The 24,022-nt window shown below is 41.8% G+C and overlaps 1 protein-coding gene across 2 annotated transcripts in view; it reads left to right on the top strand.

The window, feature by feature from the left end:
• The window catches only part of CCDC88C (coiled-coil domain containing 88C), a 107,552-nt gene that overhangs the window by 45,003 nt on the left and 38,527 nt on the right, over window positions 1-24,022 (top strand). For both annotated transcript variants that reach the window (XM_074824950.1, XM_074824949.1), the window contains exons 4-10: window positions 1,316-1,385; window positions 13,054-13,112; window positions 14,733-14,816; window positions 16,115-16,255; window positions 17,039-17,223; window positions 17,809-17,890; window positions 18,345-18,503. In XM_074824950.1, coding sequence (XP_074681051.1) covers window positions 1,316-1,385; window positions 13,054-13,112; window positions 14,733-14,816; window positions 16,115-16,255; window positions 17,039-17,223; window positions 17,809-17,890; window positions 18,345-18,503 — 780 coding nt within the window. The remainder of the gene's footprint in view (window positions 1-1,315; window positions 1,386-13,053; window positions 13,113-14,732; window positions 14,817-16,114; window positions 16,256-17,038; window positions 17,224-17,808; window positions 17,891-18,344; window positions 18,504-24,022) is intronic.

The following is a 24,022-nucleotide window of genomic DNA, read 5'->3' as shown; positions in this document are numbered from 1 at the left end:
TATCCACTCTGATTACTTATCAAATGCCGCAGGCTCAGTGAAATACTTCCTCTTTCAGTCAAGCTTAATTTTCCTCCTATGGTAACTTTGAAAGCAGAGAAATAACAATGGGGTAACTTGGAGGGGAAGTGTTTGGGTGAATGGGTGATTGTTTCAGGAAGTGTGTTTCTGTGCTTGGCTGCAGTACTTTTTCCCCTGGCTCTAAATGCTCTGCAAGTATCAATGCATGTGCCCTCCCAGTGGCCTAGAGGTGGGCTGGGAAATGAGACAGGCAGGGAAAAGGCACCTGACAAACATCTGATACAGTTGTATGTGCGAACTTTTGTTTCCTGAATTCCAGCATGGTGTTTTAATCACACAACCATTTTCCTCATAGGCTTTTTATGTGAAATAAATACTTGTCTGCAAAATGTTTTATTCGGGTCATCACAAATGGGTGCTGGTAACTACAGGTTGAAGCTAACAACTGTACTCCTGTACTCTGTATGTTACTGAGGTGCATGGCTGATAGTATTACTATGCAGCGTTCCCTTTGCAACGTATTTATTTGTCTATATTTAAGTGTTTTGCCTGCCCCAAGGCTTGTAGCCTTTCCTCTCCCTTAAGCCTGTTCTGTCATTTCAGAGTAGCTTCAGGCAGCTGACATTTAACCGTCGAACCTGACCAAGCAATGCACCTCCCTTCCCTCATCTCCCTCAAAATAAAATGACCTTTAAACAAGGTTTATGACATACTTAAATCTGTTTTACTCCTCTTTAAAAACAATGCAGGCAAATCTAGAACTTTAAATCCAGTTTCTCTGAGCAGTGCCAGATGCCTATTCTATAGCTTTCCCCCACACCTACTTCCCCAACCCATCATTAAAATCTCAGACCCATGAAATAATTTGACCAATTATTTGAATTACTCAGACTTCACAGAATGGCTTAGGTACCTTTGAACCAGCTGCATTTATATGCCCTGAAACATGACAGCAGCTGTATGTTGAACATCAAATGAATACAGGTCATGCCTGGGGTAAAGGCATGACTGATTGGTGTGCCTGGCATGGCCGCACATTTATCCTGATTAGTGCCATGGGACCCTTTAAGTTCTATATTAGCCATTGTTAAAAGAGGCGGTTAGTGTAGGCTAGCTGTGCAACCTGATGCTATCTTCAAATAGTGATTTCTCTCTCAAGTGGGGCTTCCTCTTGTGACCTCTGACCTGCCAGTATGTTAAAAGCTTTGTAATCAGTGGAGCTCTGTATTCTTTGTGGTGTGATTGATTGGGATTCCTTCACACTGAACTTTGCCTGTTGTTCTCTTTTGTTTAGGAGGTCCTCCAGCAGCTGATTGTAATGAATTTACCAAATGTTTTAATGATTGGCAAAGATCCTCTTTCTGGTGAGTAATTTGTTGGGTTCTTCACTCTCCTCCTCTGAAATGCTAAATGAAATTTGTATTTGTTTTATTTTCTTAAATTAGAATAGAATCATAGAATTGTTTAGGTTGGAAAAGACGTTTAAGATTGAGTCCAACCATTAACCTAGCACTGCTTAAGTGCCGCATTTATACCTCTTTTAAATACCTCTAGGGATGGTGACTCAATTGCTTCCCTGGGCAGCCTGTTCTAATGCTCGACAACCCTTTCTCAGTGAAGAAATTTTTCCTAATACCCAATCTAAACCGCCCCTGGCGCAACTTGTCCTATCATTTCCTCTTGTCCTATCGCTTGTTAATTGGGAGAAGAGATGGATACCCACCTCGCTACAACCTCCTTTCAGGCAGTTGTAGAGAGTGATAAGGTCTCCCCTAAGCCTCCTTTTCTCCAGGTTAAACAACCCCAGTTCCCTCAGGCACTCCTTATAAGTCTTGTGCTCTAGACCCTTCACCAGCTTTGTTGCCCTTCTCTGGACGCACTCCAGAACCTCAGTGTCTGTCTTGTAGTGAGGGGTCCAAAACTGAACACGGTATTTGAGGTGCAGCCTCAGCCATGCTGAATACAGGGGGGGATGATCACTTCCTTAGTCCTGCTGGCCACACTATTTCTGATACAAGCCAGGATGCTGTTGGCCACCTGGGCACACTGCTGGCTCATATAGAGCTGCCTGTCAACCAATACGCCCAGGTCCTTTTTCACTGGGCAGCTTTCCAGTCACTCTTCCCCAAGCCTGTAGTGTTGCATGGGGTTGTTGTGACCCAAGTGCAGGACCCAGCACTGAGCCTTGTTGAACCTCATACAGTTGGCCTCGGCCCATTGATCCAGCCTGTCCAGATCCCTCTGTAGAGCCTTCCTACCCTCAAGCAGATCAACGCTTCTGCCCACCTTGGTGTCATCTGCAAACTTACTGAGGGTGCACTCAATCCCCTTGTCCAGATCATTGATAAAGATATTAAACAGAACTGGCCCCAATACTGAGCCATGGGGAACACCACTGGTGACTGGCCATCAACTGGATTTAACTCCATTCACCACCACTCTTTGGGCCCAGCCATCCAGCCAGTTTTTTACTCGGCAAAGAGTACGCCTGTATGAGCTATGAGCAGCCAGTTTCTGCAGGAGAATGCTGTGGGAAATGGTGTCAAAAACCTTACTAAAGTCTAGGTAGACAAAGTCCACAGCCTTTCTCTCATCCCCTAAGCGGGTCACCTTGTCATAGGAGATCAGGTTAGTCAAGCAGGACCTGCCTTTCACACACCCACGCTGACGGGGTCTGATCACCTGATTGTCCTGCACGTGCTGCATGATGGCACTCAAGATGATCTGCTCCATAACCTTCCCTGGCCCTGAGGTCAGGTTGACAGGCCTGGAGTTCCCCAGATCTTCCTTCCAGCACTTCTTGTAGATGGGCGTCACATTTACAAACCTCTGGTCAACTGGGACCTCCCTGGTTAGCCAGAACTGCTGATAAACGATGGGAAGTGGCTTGGTGAGCACTTCTGCCAGCCCCCTCAGTACCCTTGGGTGGATCCCATCCGGCCCCATAGACCTGTGTGTGTCTAAGCGCAGTGTATTAGGTCACTAACAGTTTCCCCTTGGATTATGGGGGCTTCATTCTGCTCCCCGTCCCCATCTTCCAGCTCAGGGGTCTGAGTCGCCAGAGAACAACTGGTTTACCATTAAAGACTGAGGAAAAGGTAGCATTAAGTACCTCAGCCTTTTCCTCATCCTTTGATGCTATGTTTCCCCCACATGCAATAAAGGATGGAGGTTCTCCTTAGCCCTCCTTTGTTGCCAGTGTATTCATAGAAAGATTTTTTTGTATTGTCTCTTACAGCAGTAGCCAGATTAAGGTTTAGCTTGGCTTTGGCCCTTCTAGTTTTTTCTCTGAATAACCTAACAACATTATTGTAGTCTTCCTGAGTTGTCTGTCCCTTCTTCGAAAGGTCATACGCTCTCTTTTTTTCCTGAATTCCAGTCAAAGCTCTCTGTTCAGCTAGGCTAGTTGTCTTCCCTGCCGGCTTGTCTTTTGGCACATGGGGATGGCCTGCTCCTGCGCCTTTAAGATTTCCTTCTTGAAGAATGTCCAGCCTTCCTGGACTCCTTTGCCCTTCAGGACTGCCTCCCAGTGAACTCTGTCAACCGGGCTTCTAAATGGGCCAAATTATGAACATGCTTTTAAACAAACTATATGTATTTGTAGCCAAACTACAAATATTTGAGTACCTCTGAGTCTCACAGTTTAATCTAAGATATAACACTTTTTTACATACCTGTGCATAAAAATATAATATCTGACATATATGTCTGCATGTCATACACATGTGATAGTGGGTTAGTTCTTGTCAAAGCCAGAGCAGCAACTGTTTGCTTGAAAGTCATGTGTCTGTTCACTCCTCACTGCAAGTGACCAAGGATGCAGTCTGCCATGGGAGAATCATTTGTCCTCCAGGTTTTCTGTCCTGTGTGCCTGTATAATCAGTTCAGTTGCGGCGATATGTACACACTGGAAGAGTCTTGCAGAATTGCCCTAAAGTCTGAAGGAACTGTTGCAAATGAAATGTGGGAAGAAAAATATGTGAGGATGGAGAGAAAAATACATCTGTGACACATTGGAAAAAGAGAATGAACAAGGAGAAAAGCACCTCTCTGCTTATGTTGTCTAGGCAAGGATATCTGTCATAGGAGGTATCACCTCAAAAGCAACCTGGAAGCCTATGAGCTCGTGTCCAGAGTCTTTGTTGAGACAAAATGAAAGCTGTTTAGCCTGAAAATGAAGTTGACTTCTCCTTAGAATCACATTTCTGAAATTAAAGGTTTTGTTGCTGTGGGTTTTACTTTTTCTTTGCATGCCCGTTCTGTCTCTGCCTTAGTCCCGTGCTAGTGCCAAGGACAATGTGTTTTTACCAAAGAAGGAAAACTGGATGAACCCTGTCAGCAGTGATGGGGAATGACATGGTAATCAGCATCTCCAGAACAAACAAATGGCAGAAACTTTGGCAGAAGATTTTACTTTGCTGCTCTTAGCAGCAGTAGTGTGTGTATGTACAAAAAAAGCGGTTTATATCAGAAAAGAATATTTACTTACAGATGTTGGATCACTGAAACTTGTAGTCTTGGCACTTCTGCAGTAAAATCAAGCTTGAAAGTAAGGCATCTACTTCTTCAGCAAGCAGATGAAAGTGTGCAATGCCAATCTTAATTCTCCTCTACAGGCTACTGTTATGGGTAATGAAGAAAATAAAAACAGAAGAGCTGTTGCTTTTCTTGTCATGTGGGCAGTGGGTAGAGCCTGGGCTGCTAGCATCAAGAATGTTAGGGAATAGAGATGTCTGGACCAACAGGGCAGTATCTCTGCTGGCTAAGTGTCAATGGAAAAGGCTGGCTGGTTTCTTGTCCTGGCCATTCCTGAGTGACAGCTGGCAGGAGACTCATAATGCAGTAGCCACGGTGTTGGTTCCTGGGGAAGCTGCGCACTTGAAAGCTGTGCTGTATTTAGCTATAATTTCACATCCTTGACTTGCTGGTTTTTGTCAGCACCTTAGATTTTTCTTTCTTTGAAGAAAGTACCTGATGTGTCTCTTGTAGAAAAGATGTCCATGTGTTCTGATCTTCCAGCTCCTTTAATTACAACCAGAAATTTTGCTTCACTTTGACATCTTTTAAAATGTGATGGTTTGGTTTTGGTTTTGTTTTTTTAATGTGGTCTTTTAAACTATTTTTTTATCCATTGCTGACTTCTCACATTCTGAATAATGCCAACCATAAGAGGGGATAAAGAATGCAGAAATGTCTGGATGTCTAAAATTGATGGGGCATGTGTATATAAAAAATGAAGTTCTTGTTTAGCCATATTTTATAATGGTTTTGAGAACCAGTCCCAGCTTAGACACCTCAGAGAAGGGTGGTGAACAAAGACTTGAGATGTACTTGCTCCAAAGAATGTATTCAAGGAGGAGAGTGTCTGAGGGATAGGATTTCAAGAGAAGCTCATCTTAATCTTAGGTAGATCGCTGGTCAGATGTGCTGAAGGAATGGTTAGAGAAGTGGATAACTAGAACTTCCTTCAGGAACAGGAACCTGATTGAGGGCTGATGGGAAGCTCAGAAAGAGGGAACAGACAGGAGAAAGCTGAGAAGTTGGTAAAACCAATACAAAAAGCTAAATGAAGGAATAGGCTGCAGTGAGCAGTATGGGTGAGTGGTGACCAGGTCACTGTCAGGTTGATGTCTTTGTTACTGAGCGTCTTGCGGAGAGGAGTGAGAGGAAGGCAGAGGCACTTGGAAGGGGAAAAACAAGTGAAATGAGAGATTGTGTCAGTGAGAGTGCTAAAGGAGGGCTGCAGACTGAATAGAGACGTGAGGACAAAGCAGTCATCAGCATGGGAAGTGGTGCTTCTGGCATGAATACAGAGAAGCTCCAGGGAAAGCTGACAGAGAAGTGAGGAGACTGGGGGTAACAGCAGTATGGGGAGAAGAGATGATGAAGATGGTTATTTGAAGGAGGTGTTTAAAAGTGGCAGGAATGGTAGAGAAGAAACCTCTTTGTGTCAGTGATCCAGTCCAAGACAGAGACGGAAGGAGGAGAGTCCTGGAAGAGGCATCTGCAGAGACAGTGCTGGGTGGTATGGGGAGCACTAGAGCTGGAGACTGAGGTGGAGGTGGTTTGCAGGGCTGGCGTGGATCTGAGAGGCTGCACTCCCAGTTTTGTGTTCCCTGTCCTGTAGGTAAGTTACCTGAATGAAAGGTCCTTCTTGACCAGAGGAAGAAACAGTGATCCCACAATCAGATTCCTGGAATAAATACAGTGTTGCTTTGTACTGTTTGAGCTGGGAAGGCTCCTAATAACTGTATTTACTCCATAGGTCCAAGACAAGAGATCGGTTAGATCATTCAGTATGATTCACTGTGTAACAATTTCAGTGACTTATTCCTTGTAGCAAGCCCACGTGATGTTTTGCTATGCATGTTTTTCAGAGCTGTCTGTTCACCAGTGCTATCTGCAAATTTTACTTCTTTTTCTTCTAAAACACAGCCAAAACTTACATGTTACTAAATTATGAACTGAACAGCTCTAAAGCTAGGAATGCTGTTCTTGCTATTTATCTCCCATTTGGCACTCAGCAGTTGGGACTATTGAGGGCTTCTGTAGCTCTGCTTTGAATATGAGACTATTGGGAAAACAGAGCTGCCACCACTAAAAATGTGAAAGCTAGGCTTTTGCATAGGAGAAGGCATATGTCTGCTGGGTTTAGGAGCTTTACTTGCTTTCATGTCCTCTAAATAGTTTTATTCTAAACCATGGCAATTTTGCCTACTTCAGTTCATTTGGCCATGGGCGTAAAAGTTGCAAAAATATTTATACGATGATGAAGGCTTTGACTGTTTCCTAGAATATAGGGAGCTGAAAAGAAACTTGAAAGTTTAGTTAAAGGGTTTGGAAAACTTTCCCAGGAATCTGACTTGCAGAACGATGCAGCTGACATTACTGGATTTATCCTCTTCACTGCACTGTACAGTAGACAGCCACTACCATTAAATTTTGTCTGTTTTTGTCTTCGTGTTTTTTCTTACTTGAACAGCTTTTTCAATTCATTACTGCACCACAAATCCTCCTGTGCTCAATATGAGAATCATCAGCGTAATAATCTATACTGTAATCACTTGTTATAATTACCTCTGGTTTTATCATGCCTTCTAAATGGCCACTCATTCATGTGCCCACACAAGGGATATCAGTATACAGTACTGGTCCCAAACCTCTATTTAGAGGTGTTGTTTAATTTCTTAGTTTCTAGACATACTTAGTTTAACACAGCTAGTGAGTGTACTTAGAAACTGATGGCAATTAATCCTTTGAAACAGTCATAGTTAATTGGGGGGGGGGTGTGTGTGTTTAACTTTTTTCAGACCAAGAATGGAAATGAGGTTTTATTTGCCTGAAGTAGGCTCATTTCTGTTGCTTAAAAAAACTTTGCTATTTAGATCCTCTTTTCAAATTGTACGTTAAGGTTGTGAATATGAGAGGCCAAAGTCCCTGCTGGCAAGTGTCTATAGAGACTATTTTTCATTAAAATCATAAAAGATGTCTACACCCACTGGGATATTTTTTTCATGTCTGGTTTCCTTCCTCATTTTGTTTCACAAACCTCTAGAGGAACAAAGGTTCATAAAATATGAAGTTAATCACAAAACAATGCCTCAATAGTGTAAATTTAGCATTCAAGCTTTTCTCACTCAGGATGTTGCTACAGTTGGGAAAAATGGCGCTTGTGTGTTCCACCCCTTCCCACCTTCTCTGCACATCCACCGGCAGCTGTGTGTAGCACTACAGGCACTGGTGCTCCCTCTCCTCCACTGGAGGAACATCAGAGTCAAAATGTGCAGAAAGAAGTGGCACAAGCTCAAGATTTCACATGCTTGGGCTCTCTCATTCCCATTTTCTGACATCTTTCCTACCTCTCCTCATTTTTTTTTTTCATCATCTGTATTCTCTGTACCTTGATCCTCATTTTTTTTGTTGTCTCCTAAACCCTCTGCCTGCCTTCTCCCAGAGTCCTGCCATCTGTTTCCCACCTTCCGTCCCCTATGAGAGCAGAGGGATCTCCTGGCTCTGGCACAGTGAGATTCCCAGCATGCACAAGTGGTGCTCGGACTTTCCCTCCCTTTGTTTTCTAGACAACCCACTGGCTCTCTCCCACAGTTGGGAGCAGATGGTCTTTCTGCAAATCCCCCAGGTGGCTGACTCCCTTGCAGGCACAAACATGTAGCCTGAGAGCAGCTGCCCTGGAATTTTCAAAAAGAAAAGAGGTTGTTGGTTTTTTGTTTGGATGGTTTGGTTTTTTTTAATTACCATCTTTTTGTTTGTGCTAGTTTGAATCCTGTCCGTTTGTTTCCGCTTGTGTGTACCTGTCTGCCAGGAGCTGTGCCAGACCTAAGTGTTTGCATCCTAGGTCATAGGAGGACACTGTCTTGGTAAGGTCAGCTAATAAGCCTGGGTGGACCCAGCAGACTTTCTTCCCAGCTGTCCAGGTAGGACTTGTGACATCCCAGTGAGCCAGCTGAGGGAAGCCTACACATTCCTGCTTATGCAATTACACAAGGAACTTTACCACCTTATTAAATTAGCACAAATCAAGCCTTTTGAAAAGCATTGCAGAATCATTCACTGTTGAGGAGCCATGACTGAATTGGGGATAAAGATCACTTGCTTTTGTTCAACATGCATTTCAGGATAAATGCAGTGTCCCGAGTGTAGAACTCAGCTGCTGCGCTGCGTAATAATCCTAGATGTGCTTCTGATTCACTTAGTAACCTTAGGCACTCCACTTAAGTGTGTGGTATCTCAACTCTCCTGTGGGTGAATGAAAGGGGAGAGGCATAATTAATCCCTTCCTAGCTCATTCTGAGGTTTAATTGAAAACTCTCTCTAAAGCACTTCAGATTGGTAGAGAGGTTTTTTCATACTGACACCCTATTTCTTCTAAATATCTCCTGTAAATAATGTTATTCTATGAGGCTTTAAAATGTTACTTGAACCTAGCTTGAGTATGAGTGATCTTGGAGTGCATTAATGCCAACAAAGTGTCTCCACCCCATGGGAAACAATTTCTGAATGAAAGCCGAAGTAATTGAACTCTTTAAACAGTCACACATGGTCTTCTGAAACACTTGTATGGTTGGCAGAGTAGATCTGCTAAGTAGACCTTTCAGTCTTAAAAGTGTTTCTAGTGGGCAGTACAATTGCATTTTCATTATACATGCATAGCATGTCTGCAAGCATAAAATAATTCATTAAAAAAGAAATCCTGGAAAAATTCTGACAGCTAGGTTTTCTGTGAAACTTGCCAGTGGGGAGAGAAGACTGCCAAATGTTATATTTAAAACAGTAGCAAACTAATAATCTCATGATTACCGTGAGTCTTTTAATTTCTCACTCCTTTCTATAAACTGTATACTGTAACCTTACCTGCCAAAGGGGCCTGTCCTGTCTGCCTCAGCTTCTCTTCCTGGTGGGAGGGCCCAAGTGAGGACAAGGTCTCAGAATGGTATTTCCAGGCAAGGTCAGTCCCTGGTGGGAGAACAGGGTTGACCTTGCTAAGTTACTGTGCAGTAATAGCTGAAGGTGTTTAACCTCACAGGGCCATGCAGCATCACCAATGCCCATTTATTATCTCTCAGAGAGAATAGCAAAGCCTACTGCCTTTGGTGCAAAGAGGTGGAGTGTGGTTTGAATGGCTTAAGTAGCTTGCATGTCTTTAGGATGGTGTAGATACTCTAACTGTTGGAAAATAACCCTGATGTTTTCTAAAATGAGTGATTTCAAGCCACTGGGCTCACCCTGAGGATAGCTGTGATGCCATGTTGCATGGATTGGAATTTATGGTCAGCAGATGGAGGTGCCCACATGTCATGGTTTGAGCCAGAGGGCAACTGGGCATCACGCAGCTGCTCATGCTCCCCTTTCTCTCCAGTGCTGGAAAGCAGAAAAACAAAAGACCGAGGAACTGCAGATAAGGACAGGGAGGGATGATCTTACCCTTTAAGGTACAGGCAAAATCCAGACTTATTAGGGGAAGGAAAAAACCCATAAAATTTAATACAGACACTAACAGTAACAACACTTAACAGACAGAGTAGGATTGTGAGAAGCATTACCACAACTTGAAAACACCTTCCCCCATCCCTCCCTCCCTCCCTTCTGGGCTCAGCTTTGCTCCCAATATCTCTACCTCCTCCTTCTCCAACAGCAGAGCAGGGAGCAGGGAATGGGGGGTGCAGTCAGTCCTGCTGCTTCTTCCACCTCAGTGGGGGGAAATTTCTGGCATTCCTCCCCTGTTCCAGCGCAGTCCCCTCTCACAGGAGACAGTCCTCCACAAACCAGCTCCGACATGAGTCACTCCCACAGGTGTGTGGGTCACCCCCGCGTGTTGCAGCCCTCCCAGCACCAAACTACAACAGTGGGGCCTTCTTCCCACAGGGTCCCGGCCTCCTTCAGGCGCAGTCTCCTGGTTCAGCGTGGGGCCCCCCACAGGCTGCAAATCAGCATCTGCTCCACCAGTGACCCCCATGGGTGGCGGGGGGGTGGCCCTGCCATCTCACCACGGGATACAGGGGAGTCTCTGCTTTGGCGCACCTCCCCCCTTCTTCTCATTTCTTCCACTCACCTCCATGTTGGCACAAATATTCTCCTTGCAACTTCTCCTCACAACTCCCCCAACTCCTCCCAGGTTTCCCTTCTTAAATATATTATTGAAGAGGCACAGCTAATCAGCCCGGCCTTGGTGCAGAGGTGGGTCTGACTTGGAGTCAGGGGAGCTTTGAGACACTTCTCACAGGGCCACTGCTGCAGCCCCCTCCCCTGCTACCAAAAACCCCACCACTCGCTCAAACCAGGATACCAGAGTATGCCAGGGTTAGAGCGCTTGTCTGGTGTAATCCGGAACAAGCAGCCTGGTGGCTACTCCTTCAGTCTCTCATGGAGAAGATGTTCTGCCCTGAGTAAGTTTGGGAGAATGAGACACACTCAAGTTACTAGCTCTCCATAAGTTAGCAACTTGTTCTTGTGTCCCACAGGCATGTTCTGTATTTAATCCCTGGTCTGTATCTGCTCTGAAGCTGATGCAGAATGAAACTCAGTGCTGAAAGTCTAATGAGAAATCAGTTTTGTGAAAAAATGTCTTCTGACCAAACTAAGTGTCTCCTTGGGCTAGTAGTGCTCCCAAAGGAACAGTTTACAAAGTAACACATTTTTTTTTTGTTCTTGCTGAGGGTTTTTTGTGACACTGTCTACATTTAAGGTTGTTTTACTCAGAATGATACAGAACAATCAGACTTTTCACAGACTGAAATACTATTTGTATATTAAATTGTAATTTTTCTGAAAAACGTAATCTATGTATGCTGCTAGGTACAGGGAGAAGAGTAAGAATGGTTGTACGTCTTTCAAAAACAGTTTTTAAATATTCTGCAGGAAAATAAACAATATTGTATTTACAGGGCGAAGTGTGAACTAGCATGTTTTAAATACATCTGTCTCTGCAGAAGAGAAGAATTCCTGCTTGCAAAATCTAAATGATTAATAATGTGGGACTTGGATATTGAGAATTCTAGTGTTGATTCGTGCAGTATACTGATAATTTCTGTAGGGCATTATTGAAACATTTTAACGATCAACATTCCTAGAAGTTGTTGAAAAAATTATTTAACAAGTAAGATACTTAAAGGCTGGTTTAGGGTATTTGTGTGCCCTAAAATCAGGAAATCAGAAAACAAGTTATTTCCTAAGCTGCCTGCACGTGGCCACAGTGGCTTGCAGGGTTCTGAGAATGGAACTAACCCCTGTGGTAATTTAGGTCAGTGTGCCTTTGTGTGTCTGCGAGGCTGCGGCAGCTTAACTGATGAGTCAGTTTAAGTCCAGTTCCCCAGCCCTGGGTCCTGCATATGCCTCTAACTTTCTCCCAGTGCAGCCTTACAAGGGCATGGTGTTGGTGGAGGAACACGGTTGCACTCAGAAATTATTATCTGTCTATTTAGTGATAGGAACAATTGAACACACAAGTAAAGCAGGGTATAAAATAGAAGCATTTATCCCACAGTTTATACGCTCTATGTCAGGAAGCATGCAGATGTATGGGGATGAAAGAAAACTATGTGGCGTGGATGAGGACAGGCTTTTCCTGAATTTAACTCCATAATGATTTTTTATTTCCTCATTGAAGCTCCTTGCCTTCCATCTCCCTTTGTCTAACTTTGATATACATAATTTTCTTTACCACCTAACAATCCCCACATTAATTTTGTTGAAACAAGATCCGGAGTTGGCTCAAAGCCACAGCAGTTCCCTGTGTGCAGCTTTCTCTCTCCTAACCTTAGGAGGCGACCGGCAGGGCTGTTGGTCACAGCAGGATTCCCTGCAGTAACAACCTGTGTGTGTCTCCTCTCCCCCACAGCTCCCTGAGCATATGGTTAGCTGCATATTCTCCCTTCTACATCACTCATTTTTTTTTTTATTCCTCTTAGCACATGGGGTTTGCGTTTCAAAGTGTGAACAGCCTTTGATGCAGAACAGAGGCAAAATTTATTTGCTTAAAACATCTCTCAGAGAGAATTTATGTACACAGAATGGCATTCAGCTTTGGGAAGTCTGAGTAGCAACTATTTTACAGAGAGAATTTAGGACAAGTTCTTTCTTTGAGAGTAACCCTCCTTCATCACTGCCCAGGATGTTTTTGTTTTGTTTTGGTGGGTTTTTTTGGAGGGGAGGAAGAGGTGGTGGTGGTTTGGTGGGCTTTTTTGCACCCTTGTTAATCATAAAACAAGGGACAAACATCGGGCATATGCATTGAACTATTTAAAGGATTAATTTTTTTTTCCTGCATTGATCAGAAGAGCCTCAGAAAATGTAGGTGAGGATAGCACATCAAGGAAAAACAGTCTTGCCGGATTTGGGATTTTAAACTAATCCATAAGAACTGTACTATTACATGGAAAGTATGGTGAGATCATAATGGGCCGCATATTGTTCAGGCACTTGTTCAGAGGTCTTATTTCTCTTTTCAGGTGGGTATTTTGGAAAGGATTACTTGCAAGTAGTTAATTTGATGTACTGATTCCATTTTTTCTTCTCTAGGTAAAAGTATGGATGAAATTAAGAAGCTGCTGTTGTTGATTCTGGGATGTGCTGTGCAGGTGAACATTCATTAAAGGCTTGAAAAATAAGATTTTTTTTTTTGAATCTGTTATTTTTTTCTGGACTAAGAATATCCACCCAAAAATCAGTGCTGTATGAACAGATCTCCAGCTCAAGACAGCTTGCGAGCTGAAATTGTGAGAAGACACAATGGGTGAATGAAAGAAATGCAGGGGAAAGGAAGCACACTCTGTGATAGCAGTAGTCTCAATTTGTTGTCAGTGCTTAATCAGCTGCAGGATATGTACTCTTGCAACTAAGTAGTCGACTTTGATAACGAAGTGGGAAGAGATAAGCTTTGAATAGTGTTCTTGATATCAAGATTGGTTTTGGTTTATTTTCTTGCTGTTTTAAAATACAGAGTGGAACAGTACATGTTAATGCCAAACAGATAAGCCAAAGGTCTGAACATTTGTTTAATGAATCCTGATTTTATTTGCATCATCTTTTGATTGAATATTACACATAGAAAATCTGAAATGAATAGATACTTTGTATATTCATGTGGGGATTTTTATGCATTTGTTAAAATAAATAAACAGGCAATGTATATGGGAAACTTTTCAGAAATGCATGACAGTTACCAGATAAAGAAATCAGTGTTCTGTGGCAGTAAACAATGGACTCGTTGCGGGCTACCCTTTGCTTATAATTGACCTTGTTTGTAGGTCTTTCTAGTGTTTTTGTCATGCCTTAGGACACTTACCCAGCTCAGCTATGTCAAGTCAATTATGTCAGGGTAAAGCTGTCTACGTATAGCTGCTTCGAACTATCTCAGTGTTGCATTGCAGCACAAAGAATAAAGATCTGATCTGGCAAGCTGCTGTGCATCCTCAGACCCCATTTACGGATCTGAGGTTCCTCCCAGTGAAACAAATGGTTGAGACTCAGAATCAGGCCCGGAAAGGACACTGTAAATGAGTGTAAAAAAACTTTAAGTAGTGCTTAACTTCTCCACAATGCAGAGTTGTTGCAAGAAGGCAATAATGTTGTTAGTGTACAGTCACAGATACGCAGATAGCAGATGTCTGCCTTCTGCCTCTTTTAAAGTCTTAAGTAAAAGATTTACTGTTTGTCTGAAATGTCATTCATTTTTATTCAGAATGTTTCCTAACCCCATTTTTTTTATCTAAAGCACATGTTGATTTAGTCCAACAAGCAACATTATGCATTGATGTGAAAAGTATCTAAAGTGATGCATCTCTTTTCGTTGCCAAAACCAAGAAAAATGCAAACAGCAAAGCAGACAGGTTAAATGATGCAATGTAAATGTAGGTTTACATTTGTGCAGCTCCATTAATGAAGCTATGATGATTTTCTCCGGCTGTTGCCCCACCTCTTGATCTCATTATGTGTTGAACTTGTTTCTAAAGAGCAAAACCAGCCATTTAACTTAGCCTTAATTGTACTGACTGTAAAAAGTTTAAATAATTTAATGCATAATTCAGTTCATGCTCCATATGGAGCAGTGAAGTGTTAGACCTTCTAGTGTGACAAAGTGTAGATCTTGAACATTTTGTCGTTAGCAATGTGGGGATTTTTTTTCTATTTAAATGAAAAATGGTGCAGTAAGTTTTAGGGTATGTAGCACTGTTTCAGCGTGTATTTTCTTTTAACAGTGTGAAAGAAAAGAAGAGTTTATTGAAAGAATAAAACAACTGGATATTGAAACCCAAGCTGCTATTGTGTCACACATTCAGGAGGTGGGACTCTCAGTATTGTCTATTTTGACTTTTAATCTCTCCCTTTCTTGACTTAACAGGGTTTTTTTGCTATGAAATATTAATGCTTGGAATTTCATAATGGATTCATGAACTTCACCCAAAAAAAAGATTGAACGTGTTACTGCAATCAAATTATACAATGAAAATGATAGATACTGGGAACATTACTTGGCTCAGTGGTCTTTTAAAGAGATGCAGTGGTAAATGCCTTGTTTGCCAGTTATGGGCTATGTAGAAGGAATTGTTGTAAGGATACATGTGTACTATTTCCAAAAAGCATGTATGGCTTAGGAGCTGCAGTGCTGTAGGCACTTAGTCCCCAAGTCCTGTGGTATGTGAGACACAGATGGTGAGAACTCAGATGGTCTTGAGAAGCATACTCTGCAGCTGAAATTGGACATAAACTCTGTTTTTAAAGAGAAGTTTGATCCAATGAAAGGTTTCTATAGAGGGAAGAAATACAGGTAGGCATTAGGAGCCGGCTTGCTTTGGAGACCCAAAGGAGAACCGTGCAGAAACAGCCCGGGCTGAGTGTGCCTTGCCGGGAGCAGGCACTGGCTGTGGCCAGGTGCCAGTGTGTGCCTGTGTGGAAAGCCCCGTACACTCAGATTTGAGGAACAAATAGTGAAAGTCTAAGACAGGAATGTTTTTCTTAACACTTTAAAAAAAAAATCAGTTCTGCTTTAAAAAAAAAAATCAGGATGAACTAAGTACATGGTTATGACAAAAGCAGGAACAGTCTTTAACTGAGCTTGAGAGGCTTGCCTGATATTTCTGCTAAACGATTCAGAGAAATCAGTTTGGGTAAGATAGCAGTTGAAAGGTACATTGCTAGCAGAAACCAGAGACATTTCTGCTAAAGGCAGCTTCTCCCAGCTGTTTCAGACTGCAAATTGCAAATTCATTGAAAGCAGAGCTGCTTCTCAGTGAGACACCAGCCTAACTGTTCAGTCCCTTCAAATCCCTGTGGTGACCATCTCAGTGCTTGCAGTAAGACAACTGCATACTTCTAATACGCAATCACATGTGCTATTGATCATAATATTATCTGATCACTTTTAAAAATCAGCCTTAATAATTATAAAAAAATCTAAATACCAGAAATTGCTGGGTAGTGTTACAGTTAAGGTAGTTGTTTATTATTTGCTACCTGGTTTTGGTGAAATGTGATATGTTTTTTAATTAATCAGTAGAAGAACCTGGAGGATGCAGCATATATAGCAAACAAATCTACAAAACAACCAGTGGAAAGACATTTTTTTTTTTCCTGTTCCTAGGTGACTCACAACCAGGAAAATGTCTTTGACTTGCAGTGGCTGGAGCTCCCAGATATGGCCCCAGAAGAACTAGAGTCCCTCTCCAGGAATATGGTTTTCCACCTTAAGAGGCTCATTGATGAGAGAGATGAATGCACAGAAGTACGATGACTTATCTCTCCAATCTAGAGCTCATGTGAAGCAGCAGATGGAGGCTCTATTCCTTTTCTTGTCTTGTTTGTGCACTGGGTTTCTATTTCTTCTGCACCTTTTTACTACACCTCTGAAAGTCTGTAGAAAGATTTTGAATTTTCGATTGATTCTTGTGTAAACACTAAGGTGTGGTGAAACAATTGGTAAAGAGGAGTGGAGTGGTCTCTCCATGAAGTGGAGACCAAAATATTTGAAGTTGTGACTTTGTCTTGAGAATTTTGTCTCTGCATGTCTGCTCAGTCATTCAGTTTTGAGTGACTGCTTGTCTGTCTCTCCATTGGTGTCTACCATAATGTGTTCCAGTGTCTTCTCTAGTTTTTTTCAATGTGAAATGGCCATGTCTGTTGCTGACTCATCAGTTCCTTTCCCTTCAGATCTCTGAATGAGGCTTCTCACCTTCTTTAACCTGTTAATTTTCTGTCATGCTTTTGGCTGTGATTGTGTTAGTTAAAACTGTTAGTTGTTACAGGTTTTTATGAATTCTCCAAGCAAAACTGCTTATTTCGAGCATTGGAGGGGGAATGTTTTAGTGGTCTGAGCATAGTGGAGATTCCTTTCCTCCTCTGTGTAATCTTCCCTCCTGACTATCACTTGAATTCTGTATTCAGCCAGAATTCTGTATTAGCCAGGCTAATAATTTTCTACATTTATAACTCATTTTTAGATATTTGAAAAACAATGTATAATTGTCCTATTTATCTCTTGACACTACATACTTCTCTGTATTTTCAGGTCATTGTAGACCTCACTCAAGAGAGAGATTATCTGCAGTCTCAGCAACCACCAAGTCCTCTGAAAGCACCAAGTCCAGATTCTTCACCAAACCCAGCCAGCCCTCTTTCGAATGAAGACAAGCAGCACCTTGCAGTTGAGCTGGCAGACACAAAGGCTAAATTGAGAAGAATCCGGCAGGAGCTGTGAGTCACTGATGATTTGCGCTTCTAGAGAGATTTGTATATTTAGTCTTGTGCATCCTGAAAATGCACGTGCCTGTCAGCTTCAGTACACTGGCCTCCATGAGAGCTCTCAGCATCATGTCTTTCAAATATTTCATTCATAGCAGTAGGAAGTATGGGTGTTCCATCTTTCTTCTTTCTTAACTGGTCTTTAAATACAGAGTGATTGCTACTTCCATTTTTCTTTTTGTCTCTCACCTCTCTCTTCCAGTCTTCAAAATGCCAACTGCTAGCTGCACTTTTTAATTATTAGTGGGAAGTCCAGAGGCCAGTGAAGCTAGCTATGACAGCAGTAGCATCAATGAGATTTAAACAAAGGTACTTAGTATAAAAATAGAGTTGTTAACTCAAATCCATGATAAGTATATGGTATCATGAGAAAATACCTCTTGCTTTTATGAAGCTGTCATGACTAAGAAGCTCTATGTTCAGAATATGCTAGAAGATTTCTATTTTCCTTTCCAGATTCCCAGCAGCATCCATATAATCAACACTGTTTCAGGATAAAAAAAAAATTCTTACTAAGATTTTTCCAATTCTTTTCAGGGAAGAGAAGTCTGAGCAGCTTGTAGATTCTAAACATGAAGTTGAGCAGCTCACCCTAGAGCTGCAAAAAATAAAACAAGAGGTAAGATGGGCTCATTTTACTGTTACAGTCTTCCCTATTTAAAAAAAGGCACTTTCAGTGTGAGGCTAAAAATACTACTATGCCTATTTTTTAATGAAGAAATCAAGTTACTCCAGCAAGCTGATGATTATGGCTATGGCATAGCAATGCTACACTTTACACTTCACTGGTGAGAGAAGTCTCATCCGTTCAGCTTGCAAATAGCCTAGTAATGCCTGAAGCTTGTGCAGCATCAGTCATTAGAAATGTCAGAGTCCCAACAGGCTGAAGAACCTCTCTGTCTTGTAGAGAATTTACTGACTAGCAGAAGAGTTCTCTTACACCTGAACCAGGGGAATGCTATTTGCCTATGCTTAAAATAAGTAAGTAAATAAATAAAAATAAAGTTTAAAGAACATGCTTTAAATTATTAACTAAGATTTTTTTTTTCCTGCTTATTCCTCTCTTGTCACAGAATATCCACCTGGCCTCAGATGCTCGCTCTGCCCGAGCATACAGAGATGAGCTCGACTCTCTGAGAGAGAGGGCAAACCGTGTGGAGAGACTTGAGATGGAACTTGTTCGGTGCAAAGAGAAACTTCACGATGTGGATTTTTACAAAGCTCGCATGGAGGCAAGTGAAAATTGGGAGAAAGATTTGCAGAGTGATCCTTAATGGCTCATGTGTCATTTTTCATTGATCTGACTGTAGCAAAACATCAGAGTAAATGGAAATGTCATAACATATGTCATAGTTATTGACACAGCAACATTAGAACTTCTTTCAGTGGCAAGAAGGACTTGGTGCACAAACCCATTAGTTTTAATAATCTCTGCTTAGTTCAGCATTATGTGGCTAAACAGGACAGACCTTATCGGGATGCTGCTTCTGGAAAATCCAGGCCTTTAGTCTAGCCTTGAAAATTTGCTCTTAGGTAAAATGCCTGTGTTCTTGAGTTGTTCCTTTGACCAACATTTTAAATGTCATGTATAAATTAGCTAAATTAATGTCTGGGTGTTTTTCCTTAGGGGTTTGTAGCAGATGCAACTGTTGTTAAAATGGGTGGGCATTTTTAAGCATGACCTCAGATGGCAAATTCTAGCCAGCCCTTTTTGCAACTGTTGCTTGTAGTAGAAAGAAGAGAAAATTTGGATCTTCCCTAGTGCCCTGAGTAGGGTATGTCAATGAGAAACATACAGCTTTGTTCCAGCAGTAATGCCAGTTACTCAGCTTAGTTACCTGCAGTTATGCCCCTCCTAGAATTATTAATTAACTTAGGTGGAAAGGACCTTGAAGATCATCTAGACAAACTCATTGCTCACAGCATGGCTGACCTTAAATTTAGATCAGGCTGCTCTTATTTTCTTTCTTTTCAGTTCTTTGAGCCATTCTCATCTGAACTCTCAATACCACATGCATAACACTTAAGCCAAAGTTAAATAAATATCCAGACTTGGTGAACATATGGAGGTTCAGTAATTGACCACCTCACTATAATTAGATAAAATCCCAAGTCTGAGGTAGAAGAGTGATGCTGAAACTCGCATTTGCCAGACCTCTGGCTGAGAACACAGACCTTACTTCTGCTCTATAAACTCTACTTTGTAGGTGGTTTTTTTTTTTCCCTCTCTAACCTAAGGGGCCAGCTAGCTGCTGCTTCTTATGAATAGGTTCACTACAGTGGATGGTTGTTAAATGTAGTAATAGCCTGCAAAAGCCTGTCTTCCCTTTCAGTAATTCCCAGTTTACATTAGAAGCGTGTAGCTCTGTCTCTCTCTGTTTTCCTCCCTCAAGCTGGCAAATCAGTTGTGCGTTAACCTGGCACACTACCTATCAGTGTGGCATCCTGACATTTCCCTTTTGGCAGTGCACTGGAGTCACTTAGCTTCTACTTGCTACTCAGATAATTCAGCTGGAGCTAGGAGAGCAGTTTTTCAGTCTTTGTCTGAGATCAAGGGAGTAGATATTTCTGTTCCTGAGTTCTCAGCCTCCTTGCTTGTCCTAGAGCCAGCAGTTCCCTGCTCTGCTGTCTGCATGCTAGTCTTGCTTAACATACCATTCAGGAAAGAGACCTCCACTTCAGTTTCAACTTTGTTCCAATTTTCCTCATTCCCTCTTCCACCTGTCAGTTTTTGGTGAAAGTGTTGAATGTCAGAGATGAGTGCTGGCTCTCCAAGTATACCTCCCTGAAATACAGTAGTGAGACCAAGATTATTTCCCATTGATATGGCACTTTTCCAATTCTGGGCCACAGTGGGGCCTCTAGCAATAGTTGTCGCTGCTGTAGGGACTGAGGTCTTCTAATATGAAGCAGGATTGCACAGCTGTCTGCAGGCTGCTCTGTGGTCTAGAATAGCCAGAGAGTTTCACATTCTCACCACTCCCTCTTCCATCATTGATCAGGTCTTGGCACAGCCATGGACTGCCAGTGTGGAGCAGTGGCAGTGTCAGGCAAACTCCACTGGTTTCATGCTGATACATTCAGAGGATTCCACAGGGCACTATTCTGTCTTTTTTATGGTCATGGAGTAGCACAAAGCCTGTGCATAGTAGCCAGTATCCAACTTCCCATGGTCCCTCATCTGTCTCAAATCCTCTGCCCCTCTAAAAGAAGGGTTAATGGCTGGAGTCAGTTCAGCATCTGCTCAAATTCCTCCCACTCCCTCAAAGACCTACAATTTGGCTTACAATTCCAAGTTGTAAGATTTGTACAGGGATGTAACATGGTAGAGAATTTTACTACTAGACAGTACAGTGCTGATTCATCTCATGGCATTTACTGGCTGTGATTGGCTTCCTAAGCTCTAAGTCTTAAGACTTGAACAAATCTTAGAGACACAGCAATGAAAATGTAGGTGCGTAAAGTACAGCATAAGCCACTTTTCTATGGTAATGTGATACCTTAAAGCTCATGGAGTCTTGACAGGGATGTTAATAAGCAGTACCAAATGGATAAGTGAGAAGAAAAAGTGGTTTTACCTTTGTGCATCAATGCAGAAACCTATTAAATAAACACTTAAGAATCTTTTCCTTCTTGTAGTTCACATACACATTTGGTAGTTTGAGCAAAAAGCATGGAATGTGCTCTGTGTATGATACCGTGACAAGCTTTAGGAATTGAGCGCAAGCTTACAACTAGTTTCTGAAAGCACATAATACAAATCAGCAGTGGCGGCAGGAAGAGATTTAAGGAGCTCTTGCAGGGAGGAGTGCAAAAGGAGCAAGTCTTTATGTGAACGTAACACATTTAGGCATGTGTGTTGTTTTCCTTCTCTGTATGTCTTGACAAAGCTGTTCAGAAATGACGTTTTAATTTGACCATTGTTCAAGGAACATGGATATGAATATGCTCTGGAGACCTTCCTGCTGGGGTGGCTTAATGAGGTTGAAACTGTGAATGTGGAGGAGCAGGCTTAGTGCAGGGCTTCCTCCAAGGAGGTGCTTCTCTCCAATGTAAAGCTTCCCTCCAGCATTCCTCTCCATTGAAACTTGTGCAGCTCCAGGAGATCAGATTATTTTCTGAGGCCAGGGAGTCTGCCTTGCCCATTATTCCTGCTCCTCACTGCAATCATGTTTCCATGCGGGATGATGGGAGGAATTTCTGTGAACGTGAAAAAAAGCAAAAACATCTCTTATGTTTTCATATAGCTGTCCAAAGCAATGTTTTATTGTCACAAGGTGTTAACTGTGTCATGGCTCAATACGGCAGCTTCTGAACGGCCAGAAGGGAGGTTTTGAACTCTGTTTAATAACTAGGTCTGGATGTGTGTGCAAATTCTCTAGTGTCAGATTTAAACAATCTGATTGCTACTTTAGTTTCTGAAAATGTTTTCCAGTAGCAGCACACCCTGATTGTTCAACCGCTTACCCCCAGCGATAATTGTAACCATATGGGTACATACTGCACATTCTTAAAGCTATTCCAAGGCACAGTGATACAGGATCAAAGCACAATATGTAATTTATTTTAGAAATTACAAAAGCAGCATTATGTATGTTGGATATTAAACCGTCACAATTTAAGTGATATAAAACAAAAGGTTTTTTTAAGCCCTTGCCTAAATAAATTCAGTGTATTTAAAAAAAAAAATCCACAACCAGCTCTTTTGCTGTCAATTTAAAAACATTTACAGAATAATGTTGGTGGGTTTGTTAAGCACCACTACCCTATGACCATCACCTGCTGATTGTCTAACAAGTGCGATTTGTAGCCAGACACGTTTTTAGGTCAACTATGTTATCCCAGCAACTTCTGGGAGATGTTAGTGCTGACATGTTTTAGTTAGGACAGTTTTACCTTCCAGGCCTTGAGATGTAACTCTACAAAGCTCCCATGGAGTAATTACTTAAATTACATGAACTTTCCAATATTAAGACAACCTCAGATCATGGGTACACCAGTGAGCCATGTTGACCTTGCCATAGGAGGATTTCCACCAGGTTATTAATTAAAGATTTCATCAGAACTGCTTTGAACTGACATGTCTACCCCTCCTGGGCGCTTGATGGAAAGTGCTTCGGTCTTCCATGTATTGCAGCTCCCAGTGATGTGTGGTTTGTACCACAGCCTTGATATGTGTATGTGCTTGGCACGTAGCTTGACTCTTCATGAGACACTAAAATAACTAGTTCCTGCTTGGTAGGCAGTTCTGGGAATAGTTCTGAGGCCATGTTTTTGAGGTCAGACACCACCTTACTTCTTAGGGCTGTGGTCCAGATTGAGTGTGATGATCTGGCAAACTAAACTCTTGTCATATTGCTGTTTCATTTCAGGTATTCTGGCAGCTTACATGACACCCAGAACTTTTTGTCTTGTCTACTTCCTCTGGTCTGTCATCTGTTAGTGTCAGCCTTTTTAGTTTGCCCACCCCGAAGTGACCCTGTTAGATCAGACTTGGCCCAAAATGCTGATTCTATAAAGTTAGTGTTTCAGTATTGTTATTATTTTAGTTACTTGCATACTCAGACATTTTAATTGCAGTAGTTGAACCACTTCACAAGCACTAACATACTTGTCCTTTTAATGCTACTGAGGTAGGGAAATATATTTCTTCTCATAGTTTGCAAGTTGGTAGTTGATGCACTGGGAGATCAAGGACAATATGGTGCTGCATAAGGTAGACTTTCCATATTATGTCATCTACAGTCAAGATGCTGCAAACAACTAAGACTACTTTCTATATAAGGCTATTAAATCACGGTGACCTGTATTATCAAAAGGAAAGGAGAGTGGCTGTCTTCAGACACTCTTAACTTGTGCTTTACAGCTATCTTCTTTTTTCTTTTTTTTCCTTTTTTCTTTTTTTTTAAATAACTGAACCACATAAGGCTTCTTAAGGCTGGTTCTACCCTGAAAAATGAGAAAGTAGTTGCTGATTAAGCAGTGAAAGTGATTTGCTCATGCCTGGTGATCTTTCAGGAATCTACTTGGTTTGGATGTTTGTGGTCTGAGAAAGCAGACATGAACACTGATGAGACTTCACATTTTGAAGACAGTTGTCCAGGAATAAACTTGTCAAGCCATAAGTGTTTCATCCTGCCTGTGTGCACATTCTCTGGTTTTGCATATTTCATTGGAGCAGCGGGAAAGGAGAGAGGAAAGCAAAGCGAGAAAAAGGGAAATTTCTTTAGAGAGTCAAGTAATCTACTTCTTGCCCTGTTGTAACTCTTTGGGGCAAAAATCCTTCCTGTATACATTTAATCTTTTAAATGCTGGTGTGTTCCTGCCATGGAAAATTCTGTCTCTGACTCAAGACTTATCTGAGGATCAATAAGAGTAAAAGCTAGCACTGAGGTACTATAGCTTGAAATAGGACATAATTTAATAAATGTGTTTAAAACATGACCAAGAATACATGGCTAGGTTTTATGCTTTGAACATTTCCTGTTTCTGGAGATAAGATACTTGAATACACAGCTTCATTTGTTGCTTTGCAGAGAACGTTCAGAGCGCAATGTAATTAACTTGTTTCTAATGCTGTTGCTACAGCAGAATAATAAGTTAAACTCGTACTCAGTGAAAACAGATCAAAAAGGTGATAAGCAACATGGCTTGTGCAATTAATGCTCGTGTTTATTGGGGCTGGGGCAGGGTGTGTGTTAAGTGATAAGTATAAAACAACTTCTTTTGTTTAAGTGAATTGAATTTCTGT

Source organism: Strix aluco, chromosome 4, assembly GCF_031877795.1.
Source record: "Strix aluco isolate bStrAlu1 chromosome 4, bStrAlu1.hap1, whole genome shotgun sequence".
Taxonomy (NCBI): Eukaryota; Metazoa; Chordata; class Aves; order Strigiformes; family Strigidae; genus Strix; species Strix aluco.
The sequence above is the reverse complement of the archived record's forward strand: the minus strand, read 5'-3'. Positions and strand labels throughout refer to the sequence as shown.